This window comes from Patella vulgata, chromosome 7 (genome assembly GCF_932274485.2).
Source record: "Patella vulgata chromosome 7, xgPatVulg1.2, whole genome shotgun sequence".
In the NCBI taxonomy this organism is placed as follows: Eukaryota; Metazoa; Mollusca; class Gastropoda; family Patellidae; genus Patella; species Patella vulgata.
In genome coordinates this window covers 51,607,679-51,630,998 of record NC_065885.2, presented here as the reverse complement: position 1 = coordinate 51,630,998, position 23,320 = coordinate 51,607,679, and the positions used below count along the sequence as shown (strand labels likewise).

The following is a 23,320-nucleotide window of genomic DNA, read 5'->3' as shown; positions in this document are numbered from 1 at the left end:
ATTCAATATACCGATATCAACTAATCTGTGTTTCCGGGGATAACAAGGAACTGTTGGCACCCTGTGTCTTAACTTGGAGCAAATATATCTACACTGTTGGGTTTATTTCTTTGATTTCTTTTAGCAACATGGACTAAAAAGGAGTTGGACAAAATAGAAAAGCTTCCAATAACAATTACTCATTTCCCCAAACTATTTCTGATATATTGCTTATGCGCCAATAGCAATTGATAAAACCAGGGTGATTCTCAGAAACAAAAGCAAAAGGTTAGGAGGATGCTTCTTTTCTATTCATTCTCGACAGAATCAATCAACGGATTCCGATTACATCTGTAGTTCGTGTCGCTTATATATAGTTCTGATTAAGTTAGACAATGGTAGAATATAGAATATGAAACGAAAAAAAACCGAATCGAAATTACATCTAATTGGTAATGCCAAGTGGGTTTTAGATCAATTAATTGTGGATTCCATAGTATGTTATTTATAAATAGGACAACTTTTTTGTACAAACTAATGATGTGTAACTATTAATTCATGAGAGAGTTACATCAATTAACAAAACAAACACTGTGGCGGACTATAATAATCTTCAATAGTAATACAGTTAAAAATGTCAGAAATTAGTAAAAGTTTGATCAGCCCAACCGAGATGGAAAATAAATAAAGCAGTTGAAATATAGAGAAAATGGACATTTTGTTTGGCCGACTATAATTTGGAATTTTCACAGCCGTACTTTTTTTTATAAATTAAACAGTGTGGGGTGTGAATTGTAGCTTCTAATAGGATATGCATGATGGCCGCACAACACAAAACAAATACCAGAAGACAACCGGGCCAACCGACAGACAGAAAAAAAAACCATGAACATTGTAAATTGTAAAAGAAACATCAATTTGGATCCGCGGTTGGGGGGGGGGGGCGTCGAAATAACTTTCATTGCGTTGTACAGTCCTGAGTATGTGCCACAAAGTAAATAAGGTCGCGTATAGTAATAAGGGGTATAACTCTGACCCTCTTTCGTTATACAATCTCGCAAATCTGAAATCGAAGAAGATTGATGCACAATGAGCGACAATAAATAACCACATCAAAATAAAATAACAAAAAGGCACGAAGAACATATCGGACACCCCTACTGATACTGCCTACTCAACGGAATTCGAATCGGTATATATATCATTTGTCCATTTATGCCATCAAACTAACGTCAAATAAATTTCATGAGTCAGAATCTGAACTTAGCCAGACACCGTACAGGAACTAACAAATTGTCGAAATAACATGGCAATGCGTTTACATACTACATCACGTGGCATACATGAAAAACAGTTAGGCCGCATTTATATTAAAGGAACATTATTACTCTCACCAAGAAATAAATGTAATTAATTTTGAATAATAGATATCCCTAAAATCCGAACTTTCGCCTCCTTACAGTAAGGTGTATAGTTTGTGCGACTCGTATATTGACAGTTAAAAGGTTTATATCTATAGCATGGATCGACAGATCTGTCTCAAATATTTTGCATAAAATCAAATTTGAACATACACAATGTATCTGTACAGACAAATCACGTCAAACTCTCTTTAAATAGAACACTCACAGATGTCGCTTGTCTCGTGTAATTGTAAATATTTACATATGCTATAACATATTTTACATTCTGATCGAACTCAACTAATCCACCATTCATAAATAACATAATTCTCGCTTGAGTAAATATCATTCATGAACATTATTTCTATTGTTGTATTGCATGTTTAAATTACATACGGTATTCATTACAATAAGTCCAGTATAAAAACACTGGATCGATCAATGATGTTAACAACAGGCGGTATATAAATTCATTGTATCACTCTTTCTAGTTTTCACTACATATTATTATTACATAGTAGTTAGTGTAATAATTATTTTACTATAGCGTTTGAAACTTCCACCCCACGTCTAGTAAGTGATATTACACTTGAATTACAAGCCTGGAAATTATTACGCCATAGCACTTGTTTTTGTCACCGTAATAAAAACAAACAAGTCTGAGCGTACCAGGAGCCGAGCGTGACATCAACGCAGCCATCTTGGAAGTCCGTTGACCCAAGGAGCAAGCTTGCCAAGTTTAATGTTGATCGTACTTGGGTCAACCCCCACCCCCTGCTCAACAACATCAAAAGAATTGTAAAACAACACTTTTTATGAGAAAAGTGTCACGGTCGTGTGCTTTATCCTTTATCGTCAAATGGTGGGATGGGATGGTCATTCAAAGCGCGAGATAATGATATAGACATATGTGATATCACAATTAATGCTTTGCATCAATGAAATTGAATCACAATGTGATCCTATTTTAATATTCATAATAAATATATACGTCAAACGGGGTGTTGGATTTGTCTCTTTGTGTATTTATGCCTACGTAATTTGGAGACGATGATGGCATCGTGCATTGCCAAATGTCAAATTTCCTTAACAGGAACCTGACGAATTCCCTCCTGCAAAAATTCCTGGACCTGCTCTTGTAGGGACCCAGTTCCTGGTTCAAGAAGTATTTAGTTTGCTCCTTAATTCTCGAGTATGGGGAATATAAAGCAAGGAAATTTTTTAAAAAGTACACATTTTTTTGTAAGCCACAGGCGAAAAGGGTAAGTTTGGCAACACTCGTGCAAACTACATGACCCTACTAGTCAGGCTATACTACAATTTAAAACATGTGATATAAAACTGAATGCATGAAGATTAACTAAGCAAAGCTGGATGGTAACTGCAACATTCATATTATGACAATCGACAATATCATGACATTTGGAATCCCGAGATTTATCTGAATTGCATCTCATCAGATATAGCCCGCAAAAATATGGTCGCTTGAGACCGTGATTAGGCCATTACATTTAATGCAGTGGTTGTTTTTAAACTGGCATTAAACGCTGTGGTGATTTTACCATTTTCATTCAATATGGTGGTTTCACCATACGTTAAATATGCTTCTTGGCAATAATGTTAACCCTTCTGATGGTTTATAAAGACACTTTTTAACATTGCATTATTATTGGTATATATTACAGTAAATATTGTGGTAGTTTTCACATTGCGCTGAATACTATACTGATTTTATCGTTCTACATTTGGTGGCTTCTCCAATTCACCATTTGGTAAGGACGCAGTTTTATACCACAAATTGAAAACCCAGCAACTGCATGCATACTATTGATACAGTAATTACGCGGCTGTCCACATGGCAGAACGTGATTAAGCACCATATTAAAATACTCCCCATTTGAGTTCAGAGCTAACAAATTTTACTCTACTTTTGTATCATCGTTGTCATGATTGTGTCATTGCTTTCAACTCTGTCATGTATTGTACGACCATTATTTTATCATCGCTTGCAATGCTGTATTTTACATGTACGATCATGATTTTGTCACTCTATTCAGTATTGTGGGGTTTTTTACCATTGCATTCAATATGATCATGATTTTACTATTTCATTATATGAGCATTATATAATGTGGTCATGGCGTTATTATTGAGGCCATGATCTTACCAGTACATTAATTAATGTTGTCACTTTTTATTCTGTATTATTCGATGTTATAATATGGTATGATGTACCACTTTACCATAGAAATAGAAGGCTGAGATCATTTTACCGCTGAAAGTTGTGCTTAATAGTTATATTCAAAAAAGAGAATGTATTGTTATCATGATCACCAGGAGTTTATTGGGGGGTTTAAATGGTTTGAGCCATGTACTTTAAGAAAGTGTTTCATCATATTCGACCAATTTCTTTAAAACATTGCTATACACACACACACCCCTATTCATAATAACTTCTCTTATAGTATTGATTTCAATCTGTTAGTGGTATAACTATTTCAATGAATCTTGTATAATCAGTCTTTTATCTCTGATCAGGCCAATTTTCCCTCAAATTATTTGATTTCTTCGATAGCTAGACTCGGTGCAGTCAATGGCTGTGCACGGAATTGATCCTTGGCATTTAAGAACCGCAGAAAACGAAAGCTAAATAAACTTTGTTTAATTTACTCTTTAATCACCTCCGCCTTATTTAATATCGGACGATCTGCTGGCACCAATAATATTATTGAATTACAGCATACAAATAATATTATTCTGACTAGAACCGTCAACTTATCTCAAGTTATTGGAATTGCATCTTTAAAGTGCCTATAAAATATATTTTTATTTTCCAAATAAAAACTACCCATTCCTTCATTCCTGCCATATTTCATTATTAGTTGCAAGGAAGCGTTGTCTTTCCGACGTAGATGATGGGGCAAACAACAAAAAATTGAACAATTACAAATCCCGTGTAACTGTTTTGATGTTCCCCTGAACAAATCATGTAAGCTTACGCCTCTCTGATTCTAGAAAGGGACATTTATTTATTATTTCCAGGGGCCGTAATTCGTTGTCAGGGTTATCATGACAAAAAGCCGCCATTAAATTGGACCTTTTCGTAGAATTGCCTGTGCGTTTTTTGCAACCAGCAATCACGTGATTTGCACAAAATCAATAAATTAAATTCTCATGCGCACCTTAAACAAATATTGTCTTATTTCAGTGAAAAAAACCAGTCATATCACGTTTTCAATTAAAACATGTCTAACCCATGTTGCGACTACACCAATGTCCAGGTTTGGCTCAGTATACGGTTTGGCCCGGTTCCTTTAGCATGAAACTCATTGGCTTCATTACCTTTTCACATATATAGTACAGATTTTATCATGGAAGCGAATTGATTGATCTCGCAGCTTTGTTGTTGCCATTATTATGCAATTCTCTGTTAGCGTGTCTTTCAACAAGCCAATGTGTTTGTTATTAATATAAATTTTTGATTTACTATTTTTTTATTTATATATTTTGTTTTTTTTTACTTCTTCTTATTATTATTATTAGACCAACCGCGTACAGTACTGTATTTCATACAAACGAGCAAAAATGTCAAGGTTATCACCATTATTTATAACTTTAGCAAAAATTAAAAAGTAAGGTATCGAGCCAAACCATGACACAGGTGTTAATTACAGTTATTAGAAGCTGTATCACGTCTTACCAGAAATAATTAAGATATCAGGCCAATGTAGGCCTATTCATCTGGATTTTAAAATTGAAAAGTAATCTTTATTCAACATGTTTATATAAAGTTGGATACTTTTCATTGTAAAGCTATCTTCCTACGAGACCCGAGCTTCTAATAACATAACTATTGATTTAGACAAAACAATACACCTTAGCATTATTTTATTTGGCTGGGATTAGGTTTTAACGTCCACTCGACACACATCAGGTCATATAGGGACTAACATATGATTCAATTTTATTTCATTAATTCACCTGCGCGTAGACTTTACCAGCGGGGGCAAACAGGAGAAACCCCACGGGGTTGGACAGGCGACCATACTCCTTATCATGTACAAGCGGGGAATCGAAACCACGCCACTTAACTCAATGACAAATCTTATGATGCAACGCGCACCCGTAAACCATTCAGCCACCCCACCCAACTGGAAGAGTTACTCTTGACGTCTTGCTCCAACACGTGCACATATGGGACACAATAAATTTCTACATCTGGTTACCAATCTCTCTCTATTAATAATCTTTCTTTCTCTCACCCCTTTTTACAAGTCGAGTTATGTTGACTTTTACATGTAGAATACTTGAAGTTTGTGCATGGTGAACCTCGCACATAATTCCGAGCAAGGCGTCTCCGCGTGTTGCTCCATCTGTGGTGGAAAGCATTCAAATTGGGGGAAAGTTAGAGAGACGAAAATTAGCATTAGAGTCAATGTGGGAATCAATGGTGTACTCTGGCCATAGACCGCCATATTGTAAAATCTAGTGGTTGACAAGATATGATTCCTTAGTAATAATATTTATTGTCAGTCTGTTAAAAATGAGTTTTAGGATTACTTAAATGGCCTAATTAACCTGAAGGGTATAATATATCTTTAAATGTCAAAGTTTCCAGAGACCATAATTCGTTTCAAATATCACACAAGCAACAATATGTTTTGTCACCATTGCAGTTTTGTATTGCGCAAGTCGTCTACATTGTTTGGCGATATATGGTGATTAATTCATATGAAACTAAATGCCAAGCTAGCTGCTATGATAATATTAATATGGTAATCTGCGTCTATTAAAAATCTGTTAACAATTATTCAAACCCACATTCTGTATAAACTAACGTACATTTCGCAATGTTCGATATAATAATATTTGCAGCAGATGTGCATCCTAATCCTCGGCCACAAAACCTCTCTATTTTACACCTTAATGCCAGAACCCTACAAAACTTAACGAAGTCTCACTTGAGCTAAGTAAATATATTCTAACGTGTCAATCATATCTGGCGATATTAGTCTTGATGGATATCATAGTCTGATTGCACTAAACCGCAAAAATGGTAGAGGTGGCGGTGTAGCTGTGTATGTTAAAAATAACATTTTCTTCAAACCAAGACATGATCTGAAAACATAGAAGCTATTTGGATTAAAGTTAGACATAGAAAAGATTTGTTTTTGATTGGTACTTCTTATTGTCAACCCTCTTCAAACGCCTCCTACTGGGGCTTAATTGAAGAAAGTTTTAATTCCCCTACGGACTTTACTGAGTGTAATATTGTCATATTGGTTGATTTTAACATTAATTTTTTGAAATATGGAAAATCTCGGCTTCCCGATCTTATAACCGCCTTAGATTACTGGCAATTAATTAAAGACCCAACTAGAATTCAACCGGATTCTCAACGTCTCACCGATTTAGCAATTATCAGTTGTCACGATTTTATTAAAGATGTTAATGTTCTTGATTGTAGTATTTGCGACCACAGTCCTATTGTTTTCTTTTTCAATACATCGAAGTCTAAATTAAATTCGCACCGAAGAACTATCTGGAAATATCAAGATCTAGATGGCATAAACCCATATATTCCATCTTATTCTTGGGATATTTTTTTCAATACTTACACTGATCCCAAATCACTTGCAAATGACCCTTCAAACATTATTATTGAAGGTATTAACAAATTTGTTTCTCACAAAACTGTAACAATCCGTCCAAGTCAATCCAAATAGATAAATGGCCACATACGCAAAATATTGCGACAGAAACATGGAATTCATAAATGGGCAAACCGAACAAATACCCCGAACAATTGGCAAGAATTTAGGAAATACAGATATATGGTAACAACCGAAATTAGAAAATGTAAAAATGACCACCTTGATAAAATTAACCTTGAGGTGAACTCAAATAATTTCAGTGAACCAAAATGGTGGTCTTTCATAAAAACAAACATTTTGCATGAAACGTGGTAACTCTTCTCAAATAATACCTCATTTACTGTTTGACGACAAAATTCATTCCGAGAACCAGGAAAAGGCAGATGCCTTGAACATTTTTTTTTTTGTTTCTCAATGTTCATTTAGTGATAATTCCAATTATCCAATTCAAAAGTACTACTTCAACCAAAATTGATCACATACTCGTATCTTTGAAAAGCAAAAAAGTCCGCGGTACTGACAATATTAATAATTATATTCTTAGATACATCACAAAATCCATTTTTAAAACGTCTACTTGACATATTCATTGATTTTAGTATTTTCCCAAAGTGTTGGACACTAGCAAATGGTGTACCCATATTCAAAAGGGGTGATGTTACCCTATGTTCAAACTACCGCCCGATCTCTTTGTTATTATGTCATGGAAATGTTTTCGAAAAAATATTTACAATCATATCTACAACTTTACTGTTACTACACAGCTTATTACATAAGCAAAGCCTTGGACCGCGTTTGGCATGACGGTCTATCTTATAAATTGAATGCTGTTGGTATCCAAAACAAAACCCTTGAATTGTTAAAGAGTTATCTATCTGACCGTTTCCAAAAAGTAAATGTAGGTTGAAGTTCTTCTATTTCAAGACATATAATCTCAGGTGTCACACAAGGATCTATACTAGGCTCCCCACTATTCTTAATAATCATTAATGATATATCTGTAGATTTGGAATCAAATTGTGAGACTTTTCGCTGACGATATTTTTTAATAATTGACAACCCAACAAATACGCAGATCATACTTAATAGTGATGTTGAAAACATATATAAGTGATCAAGAGCATGGAAGGTCGATTTTAATCCAGTAAAAACCATAAGTTTAACTTTTTCTAGAAAAAGCGACCCATCCGATTTTAAACTTTTAAGTATGTACCGATTATTAATAGTTGTATCCATAAAGACCTCAAAGACTAACTTGGAAGATCACATAGAGTATTTAACATCAAAAACCAGCAAACTGATAAACTGTTTTAGATTCCTCAAATATAGGTTAAATCGCAAAACCTTAGAAATTATCTACAAATCATTCATTTTATCGATTTTTGATTATGCCGACATTTTATGAGATAACTGTAGCTACAAAGTTAGAAAAACTGCATATAGATGCACTAAGAGCCATAACACAACATAAACTCATAACGTTTGCTAGTTAGCGCGTGCGCTTTGTACCATAAGGTCTGTCATTGAGACAATTGGCGTGGTGCACGGTTGTACAGCTAAGAAACCCCATAGAGTATCAACAAACCATCCTTACCATCTTCACACAGCAACTCTTTTAAAAACGTGCAATGTAAAACAAATCTTTAACAAAAATTTCATCAACGAAATATGGAGTAGTCTAGATACTGATATATCTCATTCCCACTCGTTGTCCCTTTTCAAACACATAATTCGGCTACAGTTTTCAAGCCTTTGCAAACCCTTTTTTTTATCTTGTTGACAGAACTTTTCAAGTGATACATTGTAAACTTCGTAATTGCAAGAGTGGTCCCAATTTGCACAAATGTCTAATGCACGTAAGTAAAAACCCTATGTGTAGCTGTGGCGAATCTGTTGGAAATTGCGATCATTTTATCTTTTATTGTGAACTATTCAGCGTCCAAAGATCAGTAACTATCGATACTCTGGACACTATTTTTAGAAATTCAAGGGCATTACTGAATGGGCTCCACAATGCACTAGCAAATCTAAATCATGCTGCTTTTGATAAACTGCATATGTACATTGAGGTAACTCAGCGGTTTAAAATGGTAGTCTACTTATTTTGGCATAGTGGGGCTAGCCAAATAACAATCATGCATGACCCCCCCCCCCCCCTAGGCCGTGAATTGAAATAGTTAAGTATCACATAGTAGATAATGTCGATTGGCCTAATAAATGTTCCTTTAAATCCTTTATGTTGGATGATAATCCGTCTTGGTTGAAATATTTACGTCTGAGATACAACCGATAAATCAAAAATTAGTACAAAAGACGATACCCGCTTAATCAAAATAATGATTCAACTCTCAATGCAATGCCTATTTTGACGCACATCAAAGAAGTTGAACCTCTTCAAATTGGCTTAACGTTTTGTCCGAATGTAAATATAACCCACTGTAAATTAGACCCCCATCAGCCCACACTTTATTACGATCGCATACTATGGATATATAGCATAATAATTATGCTCTGATTATTTCTTTGATTTTCGTAAAAGGTACTGTTTAGCATCTCCAGGGCACTTCGACACCTCTATATTTTTTTTTAGCGAAAAGCGTAGTAAACATACTAGAAAACCCACAACATTTATTTAGGTCATACACCAGTAGTAATTTATTATGATTACTCATAAATTATGAAAAACAATATATGATCAAATATCACCCAAAGCTTCACATTGGCTTTTTATTTAAAGATATTCTTTGATCTGAAACGGTTTTTTTCTTCTGTTCAATGCAAGTCTCGTAAAGAAAATAATAAAATTCTATCGAGACCAATCGATTTTTGGTTCTATGAAAATACATTATTAATAAAAAGAACTTGTCCTCAGTATATACACGTACATCAATATATATTATCATTGTTTCTACATATTGTACTGCTGGCCAGTACGTTTCTTGCTGACAATCATTTAGCAATCCGGTCAAATGAAATGATCTATAAAAAAGACAACTGACGTCAAATCATGGGAATAGAATGTGTTCGATTTCAATACTTTCATGTCTTATCAATGCAGTACTTCGGTCATTTTGTGACAAACTTCTGGTGATTTTGTAGTTTATTGCTATGGTTGCGTGTTCAATACAAGGTTTACGCCTGCTGCTCTCCCATTTTCAGCTGTTGATGGCTCTTATACGTGCATAACAATGTAAACACGGGGAGGGGGGCTCAGTTTTTCATACATTCCAAGAGACAGGAAGAGATAAAGACAAAGAGGTCTTTATTTCCATAATAGCTTGCGTTCGGGGGTCTTTAGCACTGGGGAGAAAACGGAGAATCCAAAGAAATACTAAGAGGTAAGGCAAACAGCGTCACGGTATTGATGTAAAATAGTAATATCTGTACCACACACACCCTTTGTTTATCATCGTAAAATTCCATAGAGGCAATAACTGTGAAAGAAAGATTGTCATGTTTACAGGCTATTACTCAATAAAAAGTGTTCATAGCACTTCTGCATTTCGAACATTCGATGTAGAATTCCAACTGGAAATGCCACATAATCAGTGTTTTCAAAGATGGGAGATTTGGTGTTTTTTCTTAGTATTTTCAAAGAATTAAAATCACAGTTTTCCAGAATAAAGAACAAATATAGTATTTCAAACAAACAATAGAAAGTAGCCTTACTAAAACAAAATTTAATATATTTAAAAAAAAACAATATTGGTCGGGAAAATATTCATATCCATCAATCCTAACGGATTCTCATTACTTTGATTTCATGCGGTCATCCTTTTTTACTCTAAGATCGTTAGCAAACGCAAACCCGTTTCCAGACATCAAGACCAAAATGTCATCCAACCTACGCATTTTGTTTCAAACGTTTGGGTTGCTATCCAAAGAACACAATCAGTTTCTTATTATTGTTCAATTTAAATAAGAAAAATAAGATTACTGACCGTTGGGTACATCGGGGCTTAAAAGAAGGGGATTTACAATAAACTCGTTTAAGGACATGCGTAAAAAAATCCAGACTGTTGTTCATGTACAGATTGTGTAATAATTCGTTTGAAAATTATGGAATATTTCATGCACACCCAAAGGAGTTTATTTACATTCAGTTTCAATGAAGGAATTCACCAAAAAAAGTAAAGTTATTTTACGGAACGACTTGTGTTCTAATCTAATTGATTCTATTGATTGCATGGCACATTAGGCGACCGGAGAATAATCTTACCACGGTTGCTACTCCACAGGGAACATCTAGTGATCTTGATCAAACATTATTCATTTGTGTGTACTTGTTCCAACAAGAAAAAGGGATATTTATTTATTGTATTAATAATTGGCCAGTGACTAATATTCGCAGTAACGATTGTTTAGGATAATCTGACATCAACCCAACAATTCCTCCATACACAAGTAATGGTAGAATATTATACTCTATCCAACCTATTAATATCGTTATTTAATAGTACATGTAGTTTTCTTCACATGTCATATATTTTCGATTAAATGTCATCTCCATTTCAGTTAAAGAGCAAGACGGTCCATTTAAGGAGCTAAAATCGCCGACAATGCGTGGTGTACACGCGTTTTCTTTAGAACAGTTGGTGTAGAATACTAGAACGTTAAAGCCGTTTTTATTTCATTTCTGTGCTAATAATAAAATGGAGCCCCATATAGGCTCGAGGGCTTATTTTTATATTTAGTTTCTTTGTTTGGTCTAATGTGTGGCTAATTGAATGCCCATTCATTTCATCATTCGTTTCGGTTTTTATTATTATTTTTTCGTTGCACCGTGGCGAGGTAACTCATTTTACTGAAATCGACTGATCACATTTCGATGACTTTATGTCCTGAACAGAATTACAGGTATTAGATGTTATTACAGGATATTATTAATATTACAGTGCTGATCAATCTGATTAAAACACAGATCCTAGTTCGTTTCGTTTTTTATAGCTCAAAATTTCGTGTTACTTGTCTACTACACTAGGATCTGGAAGCGTTGTTATCATTGACGTGTTCTGGATAATGTGGGGGATTAGCCAATGAAACGGTCTGTTACGGCGAACTTTTGGTGTGAGGTGCACGGAACTGTGGGTAATTCACAGTTGATTGGTTATTGTAACCTGCTTAAGGATGAATCTTGCGTTTTGATTGGTCAATTGGACACTGTCGTTTGGACAATAACACCCCTCTGTTTTAGTAATTTGTTTTAAAATGCTAACATAGCATGTTACAATGTCGATAAACGCGTCTTGGGTCTTAATGAACTCAGGACATGTCTATTGCACAATAACACCCCACTAAATGCGAGGGGGTGTTTATCTCCTAAATCAAATGTCTGACGTCAGATCTTCATGTAGTGTAGGCCATCGAAAGCATAAATAAAACGAAACGAAATATAGATCTTGGGTCCTAATGATCTCAGGACATGTCTATTGCACAATAACACCCCTCTAAATGCGAAACAGGGAGTGTTTATCTCCTAAATCAAATGTCTGACCTCAGATCTTCATGTAGTGTAGGCCATCGTAAGCATAAATAAAACGAAACGAAATATAGATCTGTATTTAAATAAGATTGAGTGCTAATGAGTTACATGTATATATTTTACTCAAGTCCGCAATAAATAAAGTGGAATAGACTTTTATATATTTTTCCACCGTTTGAAATTTTTACAAAATTTAAAATAATTTGGGAAACTAGGTCCTTCAATTGGGTGCCAGTGAGTATAGTTAATAATTTATAACGGTGTCTTGTACTAAGTAATTTATGCTTAGCTTTTCACAAATCGAGTACCGTGGATTATTATGCTCTCCTTTAAGTGGCTTCTGAAATCCACGTACAAAGTCTCAAATGTTAAGGGTATCTTTCGCGGGGTAGGTAGTATGTGAACTCTATTTTAAACGTGGGCATTGCTAACATCTGACGGGTTACTTCATAGTAGTTAATGTTAGTGTCTTTGTTTCTACAGAAATATAGTAGAAATTGGTATCGTTCACGCTGTCGGGTATGCTCAACTTTTCAAAACGTGATACTTCTTTTCAAATGAGAAGATTTGCTTAATGGAAACCTGTCTCTACTATTGTCAGTGTTAATTAATCCGCCATATTTGCTGTCCATCTTATCATACAATAAAATTACACATTGCATGTCATTCGTATATAAAAATGGACCATCATATAACAAGCTGATACAATGACTACTTTTTAACTTCAATCAAAATATCACCCAATCAAAAGATAGCAATGTCACCTTCAGCTGGTATATTATGTAAATGAGAATCTAACTTCCGTACAATGTTATTAGATGAGTTGTGACTAGCAGACAAAACAAACTCCTCCATTTTTTAATTACTAAAATGGAATACGTGTAGTACACTGGTGCCAGTCTGATTAATTCACTAATCAATATAAGCTTATTTACTAGTATAAGAACACTTTCATGAAATGCCAACTAAGAAACGTGTTTTTGTCTTGAGAGTAATCTATTGTTAATAATATTCATAAGAGAATTCTGTAAATGCAGCGACACATTTATTTGATATATTGTTCTAAGCGTAAGTCAACTCCTTTAAAGGTTTTGTGTGTCGGTATTTTGACAAGAACGTGTACATTTGCTTGGGATATCAGTGGCATTAAGAATGGGGCCTATGTTAAAGGGGCGTCTCTTTCTTAAAAAGATGCAGCCTCTTTAATTGGGATAGAAAATAAAAGTTTCGATTTAGTCTAGTTACTTTGTTTTATGTTGACTTACTTTGAGAAGTGGATATATATGTCTATAGTTCAAACGTGAGGACCGCAGACAAAGCCAATGTTGTGAATAATTGGTTTTATGTTCAACAGTCGACAGGTTAGACCAAAAACGTAACTAAAATTAATAAATAAAAAGACTTCCCCTTAATATTTAGAAATCAAAATAAATTTTATTGAGGTCGTCCCACCAGATTAACGCAATTCAGAGGTTTGGCACCTTTAACGTGTTTGATGAAGATAAATCTGGACTTCTGAAAGTCATCTATAGAAATACCGCGACACAAATGTGATTTATCATTTTCATACCAATCTTCTGTATGTCGTTACTATATATAAATACGATTACACTGAAGAAACGGGTCTATTTTAGGTAATAACTTTAATTGCAGTAATAGTTACAAGATGTTGAAAGTATGGATTATTGTAGTAATAGTAATTTATAACAATAAAAATCCCTGGTAACCAAAATACCATTGTCGTCCACTATTCAATCTTTCTTCTTTTCTCTGTATCGATTCTTACAAGACTCTCTCCTCAACACTTAAAGCTACTAAGACTTAAGCAGATTGCTTCAAACAAGCGTTCTGTTAATAAAATTGCCAGTCGAAATTATAAGTGGATAGTTTTTGACTATCGGTTTTTAAATGGAATAAAGAGGAATATAAAGGTAGAGTCTTTTTGAAAAAAATCTGGCAATAGAAAATTAGAAATTGTTTAAGAATTTCATGAATTGCACTTTTGTTCAGAGAAAAAAAATTATTTTCCAATGACCTTGACACATGTTTAAAAAGGTTAGCCCTTGACTACACTTTCACAAATAAATCACTGTATTGTAACACAATAGACAATGGTGTGTTTTCTTCTATTGACAGTCTGTAAGTGGTCACCTTTCTATAACAATAATGCTCTCGGATGGATCAATAAAAAGGGAGAAATTTTTAGCACAATGTGTAATTTGGACCTGACCAATGCATGGTATGATGAACTCATGTGAGCATGGATACCATTTCTTTAAATCATCTTTTTTGAAAACCATGATAAGGTATGTGACCTGGTTGTTATAGCCACTACAGTTGTTTATTAAGCATTAAGCAGTTCGGTAGTCGTATAGCTATTTACAAGAAGTACCATATTCACCAAGCAATGGTAGCGAGCATTATCATATCTCTAACGATTGCAACACTCGAAGGCAATTGTGGACGATTGATTTCATTGGTCTACTAGATTCTCTGACAAACTAATCATAATAGTCGATACAACTTCGTGCTTATTTCGTGCTTATATTAACTCTATTCTATAACTGTTATACATAACCCAAATAAGTGTGACGAATAAGGTTTTCGGAAATGTATAGTTCATTTTAATCTATGCGGAATTAGCAGAGACATTGCTAGTTGAAATCAACTTCTGAGAGAAAGTCTGTTTCTGTCCTTAGCCTATCTTTAAATTAATGTGGGGGCCGAACCCAGGGGTAGCCAATTAATCAGTAAATCCCTTACTTCATCATAGAATGACAACGCTCGTAACCGTTGACTTGTGAATATGTTGAAGTACCTCGGATACCCACACCACTTACCTTATTTGGTTTTCAAAATTAGAATACAATAATTATTAAATACATCATAGGTTTATACTAAATTCAAAACCAGATAAAAGAACGTAAGAAACGCCGTTTAGTGAACGACAATGTTATTTTCTAATAGGTGTAAGGGGCAACAATATAATAGAAAAACAAAAAGGGAAAAAAACAATGTGGTGACACTACTCGGGTGTATAATATTGGAAGAACTTTAAAAAGGTTTAAAAAGTCCTCGTACTCACCCGTTTTCTTAAAATTGCATAGTAGTAAATTCCATTATTTAAGACACTAATCATGATATAATATATCCAAGAAAACTGAAAGCTTAATAGCATCGCACAATCGATCATTCAACATCATGATATACATAATGGAAACCACGAATAAAACATCCTCTTAATGAATATCATAAACTATCCAACTCTATTTTAACTTTAGAAAATAAAAGGGTAAAAACACTTTGAATAAATCCTGTGAACTACATGCACATGTAAAACATATTCCAAATCCGATTCTTTCTCCGTCTCACAACTATTGCCCGCACTAGTTTTATATTAATCCATTCAGTTTGAAATCAAACAATGTTCATATTATTATCATCAAAGTCACTCAAAAATGATCAAAACCAATTATAAATCTTAAAGGAAAAGATTATCTTGTAATCCTTTAAGGATTATCAAAGAATGTATATTCATATCTGGAACAACATAATTGCATGCGGTTTTGAAAATATTCCATAAGGTGACATCAATTAAAAATTTTGATATGATATTATATAATACAATCAAAAAGATTGGGGTCAAAGGTTACTTTCCAAATTCACCAAAGATTCTAATCCTAATAGACAAAAACATACAAGTGGAAATTGTTTAAACTATAAATAGAGAAAATTTCAGAAAATCAACTATATAAGATGGAGCTATAATGTTATTATTTTTTTGGTTCTTTTCATAAATATGTATACTTTTTGAATTATTATTAATTAATTTAATATATATTTCAAAACAAAACATACACGATACAGGTGTGTGGTGGGTGAAAGTAATGCATGGTATGTGTTAGTGGCTTAAAAAGTGGAAAATGCTTCACACCGACTCTCAGTGGAAAATAGGCATGTAAAAATTCTATCACAAATTTATTTGGAATGAAAACAAATTTCAATAACGAAACATTTTCTCACTCAACTAGTATACAGTCGATATCATAAACGACACTTCAATTGTTATCTTTATACAAACCAATCCGGAACACACTAGTATCACTTGTTGGCTTTGGGTGTCCAAGACTCCTTCACGACATGCATCTTATTGGACTTGCATACTTTAAAGGATTATAAAAACTTTGATCTTGTTTACTGCTTCGTTTTTTGAGAAGGATCTAAGCTTTAACAACTATGGATGGTATGGTACTAATTACGTCATATCCGGCCACGACCGGTTTTATGAGCGTAAAATTTGTTAAAGTTTTCCGTAATAATGGGCACGGGTATAGACAGGGTTAGAACACCCGCCAAAGCACATAAAGATCCGATAAGTTTACCCCACACCCCAACAGGAACTTTGTCCCCATAACCCACCGTTGTCATGGTTATCACAGCCCACCAAAATCCATCGGGAATACTGTTTATTTGGGATTCGTCGATCCCGAGTTCGGCATAGTAAATGGCGCTCGAGAAGAGCAGAATGCATACTATCATGGCGACTAAGAATAACAACAGACCCTGTAAACTGGCCCTAAACGTCATTATTAAAACCTGAAGGCCTGCCGAGTGTTTGGTAAGTTTAAAAACTCTTACCAGTCGTATAACTCGAAGAAACGCCAGAGATGTGCTGGTATTAGCACTATCACAGTCCATGGTGATTAATACGTTTGACAACGTCACGTAGTAAGGTATAACAGCTGTAATATCCACCAAATTTTTAAAATCTTTAAAGAATTTAGTTTTGCTGGGGCAAACTATAATCCGTATAACCACTTCCACGGTAAACCAAAAAGTGCACAGGGTTTCGATGATAAAGAAAGGTTCAGCAAAGTCGGGGCTGTTCCCAGGTACACATTCTACGTGTTGCACTGATGGTATGGTTTCAACACAAAACAATACAATAGATATAAGAGTTACTAAAACAGATATAATAGCCACAACATACGCCGGTTTGGACGTTTCTGGGTACTCCATGATCATCCAGATTTTTTTCTGAATGGGACCCTCAGGAAGTAGGATGGTCTCCTCAACGTACCCTTCATCTGCACGGTAAGCGTCAATCTCTTCACTCTCTATCTCAAAAAAATCAAGTTCACTTTGAAAAATGTCGTCCGGTACAGTTTCTGGTCGCCGTAACCCACCGCCATATTGATAGTAATTAAAAATTGCTTCAAATGTTGGTCTGTGTCGATCAAAGAAGTACTCTCGTTTTCGCCGATCATAATATCGTTGTCTTTTATTGGGGTCACCCAGGAGAGTGGAGGGGTGTCTCTCAAAAACAGTTTGCCAGGCCTCGTAGTGCATGCCGCTGACATTTATGGCTATTCTATCACAGGTTTCTATTGAACACTGATGGCTACCTGTTAGAGTACCCCTACAGCCACTACTTCGTTTATTTTCTAAGGCATGATTATTATTGTGTCTGTTATCACCATGCAGCCAGGATTCGTCCTCTCTGTCTGCTACATTTAACCTCTCCCTACTACTGTGTGCCCTACGGTACGGCGCCTGATTTAACAATGAAACCACGGCCATTCTACCTCAGTCACATTCCTTTTTACCGTCACAGTACAGCTTGACTTTAACTATATTAATCCGTGTTAGGAAAATTCATGTTTGAGAAGAAGGGCTTTTTAAACTTCTTCCATTCTTTACACACGGGTATATCCTTCATATTGTACGTTGTGCTGAGTAAAAACAAAGTACAAGTGACTTATTGATCACGATAACATAGACACGTTCTTACTATATAACTTATTTCGTTCCATTGAACTGACTTTACAGATGAACTGTGTTAACTATACATATTCTCAAACTCCGATATGTTATCGTCTGCTATAGTAGCCGCCATTACAACTTCACTGTCCAATCTGGGCCGCTATTGATTAATAAAGTGGCGATTTACAGGCGACCAAACCGAGTTTCTGGTTGAAATGGACGATCAACTTCAGGGGATAAATACTCTTTCGTTCCTTTTCGCTAATTCCAGCGCACACGTACACACGTTTCAAGACCTGACCGAGAACATTTGAAGAAAGGTATAGTGTTGTTAAGGAACGCCGAGCTGACTCACAGCAAGTGTATTCCACTTCGATCGGTCGGACGGTTGAAGAAATCCCTCGACACGTGAACAATCATTCAATCGTAACGTTTAATCTGGTATTTTTTGCTGGTTATCGAAGTTTATATTTCCACAGCACTTGAAAGAATTGACCTGGATTACAACTGTAACAACTTTAGATGAAATAGAAGAAATAATTATCCGATCAATAAAATAATTTCGTCTCGCAAAGTGAAACAAAGCTACTTTACAATATACACGATAGATATGGTACACATACTAATAACTTCTCCTTCATGTATATATCGTCATATTGGCCTTGAGAAAAGCAGCATGGTGTTACTATACCGAAGCGAAATGCCTGATGAAATGATGCCTAACCTTATAAATAGCCAAGCACACAGTAAAGTATCAGATCAATTCATACCGAACAAACTGTTTATAAACCAATAAAACAGCGAGTACAAGTTGTCTGCTGAAGGACCGGTTAATGTCATTGGTATGTTGTTAGAAATGTGGATTAATAGATATGTATACAAATAAAATATACTTGTAAACAGAATAATTGAGGCTGTGCTTCATTGGAATCAATCAGGTTGAAGTCATGACATTTATCCTGTGATATGTGTCTACAATCATATCTTATTTATTTAATTGTTAATAATTAAACAGACGTGTGCACGATACGCCTTTACTCCATACGGCAACATTTAATGTGTGCGTTGTGGGTTGATTGTGATTTGGCTGAGTAATAATAAAGACCTATAGATTTTTATTATTATAAATCATTCATATTATCGGCGCATTGCATAAATCTAATGGGTATTACCGTGATTATTTTCAGTTGATACGCGTATTAATTATGACGTTTTCATCCATGGAGACATCTGTGTTAATGAGCCAAGATTAAGCAGACTTATTAAATCTACGACACACCCAATAACTGACCTAGTTAATCAAAATAAATGCTATTTAGAATTATGCCCCCCCACCCTTCTTATTTGGAAATCATGCATACGAAACTGGTGTGAAAATAATGGTACAATCAACTGCGGATTGATTGACATATAGTTGCAATTAAACATAATATGGAATATCGATATCGAACTCAGGGATGAAATTGAGTGGTCATTTTTTGTCTGTATTGTATCTTTACAAAACATGAGATCTACAGACAATTGCCTCCATATCCAATATTTTATTTGAAATTTCAGTTACACAGCAATTATGGTAAATTTTTATTTTAAAGAAGCTGGTCCAGAGTTTACAGTGTAATCCTTTTTTTTTTAAAACGGTAGGATTAAGTATGCAAATCAAACGTCAAAATGTCGACAAAGAGTTAATGCTAAATCTATATAATATGCACAGTGTATTTTTGTTTCATTTTCTTCTTTTCTTTTTTAAGAGTAGGATTAAGTATGCAAATTAAATATCAAAATGTCCAGAGACTTACATGTACAGCTAAATCTATATAGTATCCACCATCTTGACGCATTGCAAACGTAGTTGGTACTTATTCTATATAATGTTCACCTATTTAATGTTAATACCAATTCTAAATAATATCCTCCATTTTGACGCATTCAAAACCAGGAGTTAATTCTAATTCCATATTGACGCATTCAAAACCGAGAGTTGGTGCTAATTATATATGATGCCCTCCATCTTGACGCATTCAACACCGAGAGTTAATGCTAATTCAATTATATATAGTATCTCCATTTTGAAGAATTCCAAACCGAGAGTTAATACTAATTCTACCGACCGTCTTGACGCATTCAAAACCAAGAATTAATACTAATATAATTCTGTCCAAAACAGAGAGCTAATGCTAACATGATGCCATCCATCTTAACGCATTAAAACAGAGAGTTAATGCTAATTCAATTCTATTTCCTCCATCCTGGCGCATTTAAAACCAAGAGTTAATACTAATTATATCCACCATCTTGACGCATTCAAACAGAAAGCTATTGCTAAGTATATATGATGTCCTCCATCATGTCATCTTGACGCATTCAAAACCGCGAGTTAATATTAATGCTATATGACCCCCACCCCTTCGTCAACACACAAATACATATCTTGACGCATGTTAATACCAATTTTATATAATGTCACCAATTGAAGCCATGTATTATCAGAATGAGAATATACCCAGTGGACCAGTGCTGTATATGGGAACTATAGAATATAGTAAATCTAGAAGATTGATTGGTATATAGAGAGGATAAGATAAATGTATATAACGTAAATACGTGTCTTTAATTAATAATTAAGCACTGACTTATCAATAAAGCAGGAGTAGATGAAGATTAAAGACTTAACGTCCATTATATATCACACCCTATATACATGTAATTGGTGCTAGCAGTTAGTTAGATATTTAGATTATAATAAATTAGATTCACAGTTTTATAACATTCCATCGTCTTTTTATATTCGCCATTGTATATCGATTGCCAAATCTCAACCACATACAGTATCGACATTTTGGGGTTTTTGGGTTTTTTTTAAAGTTTCTACAATTAATGTTCTTATTTTGGCCTAGTTGAAAGCGGACGATTGCCAAATTTAAACAAATACCAATATTTTAGATACAAAGATTCTACCGGTAATAATTCTCAATTTGTCTGTGAAATCATCTTAGGTGGAAGCGGACGTTAACTACTACTACTATTAATAATAATAATAATACCCTGTACGACTGCTTAAAGTAGCTATCATCCAAAATCTTCAACATTGAAAACACAAATTATTTGTCAATTTAAATCAACATTGATGCTGTGATCTTACCGGAAAAAGATAGGCTTCTGATATCCAATATTTAAGACAAAATAAACATTTTACCATTGGTACACGAATCGTGTACCATAATGCGTTTCAGCTCCAGTTCTAGCAAGAGACTGAGGAACGAGGCTAGACATATTGCACCAAACCAAACGGCGTATATAGACTGGAATAACCAGGCGCTAGAAATTTGCATTCGGTTGAGACTGCTGGCTTATTTCGCGGAACATAACTGATTTGAAATTAGAGTAAAAACGGAAACCATTGAATGTATATCAGTTTATATACATTCATATTACAGTATTATACGAGTTGCGACCCACTTGTGTCAATTTCTAGATCCCAAATGTTAGCGATTTAGCTCCTTTAAATCCAGAGTATAAAATAATTTATCAACAGACATATTTTGTCATCGGGTGTTCTACGAAGATGTGAATAAGACGACCGAAAAGTTAGGAGATCCGGGCAAGACATCGCTCTAATGAAACACATCCGAAAATGGGCATTATTCAAAATATCTAACAAACCTGAATTTTCTAAATGAGATCGGTTGGAATTGGGATTGTATTGTGTTCAAGAGAGCCCAATGATTTGTTGTTCCTGGAAAGCTGGTAAAACAATTAGAATGAACGTAAACCCGTAGAAAGAATACTAATATTAAATATTCAGTGCCAGGGCACCACCCCAATAGTTACAATAGATACGTTACATTGTAAATTAAATATTCAGTGCCAGGGCACCACCCCAATAGTTACAATAGATACGTTACATTGTAAATGGTATGTACACTATATTTACGTCTCGAGGGAGTTTTACGACATTAATCTAATATCTACTCATCATAATCATTGTTTATTATCATTTTACCCAATTTAATCTACGTCATCCGTATCATATTCCTTATAATTATATTATTGTATCACTTCATAGATAACCGCCTATAGTTTTATATGTGTCATTTTATATGTAAATCGTCATTAACTTACCATCCCTACCGGATAAACACAGATTTATGTAGCTTCCTGGAAAAATGTCCCACCAACGCAAACTTGGTCTCAAATGAATTGGATGATTCATAGGTACTCCAGAAAAAAATGACCCATCATGATCGCTTGGGGAAAATTTTTGGAGTGGGGTCAGGTCAAAGGTCAAGGTCGACCAATAAAAAAACCCCAGTCAATATCTCAAAAACTATCAATGTTAGACCCTATAAATGTATTATCAACATCATGTACAAAATTTTTACTATGCTAGATGAGTGGACAGCGGTGTCCGATACTCTGAACCTTGATTCTTAAGTTGCGGGTGCCCTTCCCATGGGGATGGGGGGGGGTCTGAAAAAAACGTCGAAATTTCGAGTTTGATTGGACTTTTGCGTACAGTAATCAACATTCATGCATACGTCGACCAACTTCAGATGTGGCCAAAAACACTGCTTAAGAAGACCCCCGACCCTTTCTTCCTCCCTTAAGAACAACCACTTGAGAGAGGAGTTCATTCGACTTCTGCGTTTCGTTATAAGTTTCACTATTGGTCTGCTAGAACATAAGACTAACTCAAGAACGACAAAACGGTAGACCCATGGATGAAATGACCAAAATGACGATTTAATTCGACTTTTGCGTAAAACGATCAACTTTCGTGCATATGTCGACCAACCTCAGATGCCATCAAAAACACTGCTTAAGAAGACCCACGACACTCCCTTCCTCTACTTCAGCCTACAAATATCATCCTTCCTGCCTATGTAAACTTACCTCAGATAACATCAAAAACTCTGCTTAAGTAGATCCCCGACCCATTCTTCACCACTTAAAACGCCCCTTTAGCCCCATCAGAGTTGAGTTAATTGAACTTCCGAGTTCAACATTAATTTTCACTATTAGTCCACGGTTTAGTATGGGTT

General features: G+C 34.9%; 1 protein-coding gene across 1 annotated transcript; it reads right to left on the bottom strand.

Annotated features, from left to right (window-relative positions):
- Positions 1 to 14,035: 14,035 nt before the first annotated feature.
- Positions 14,036 to 19,105, bottom strand: LOC126828563 (potassium voltage-gated channel subfamily A member 1). Its single transcript, XM_050558408.2, has one exon. The coding sequence runs from the start codon at positions 18,096 to 18,098 to the stop codon at positions 16,779 to 16,781; it is 1,320 nt and encodes a 439-aa protein (XP_050414365.1). The 5' UTR covers positions 18,099 to 19,105; the 3' UTR covers positions 14,036 to 16,778.
- Between the last annotated feature and the right edge of the window lie 4,215 nt (positions 19,106 to 23,320).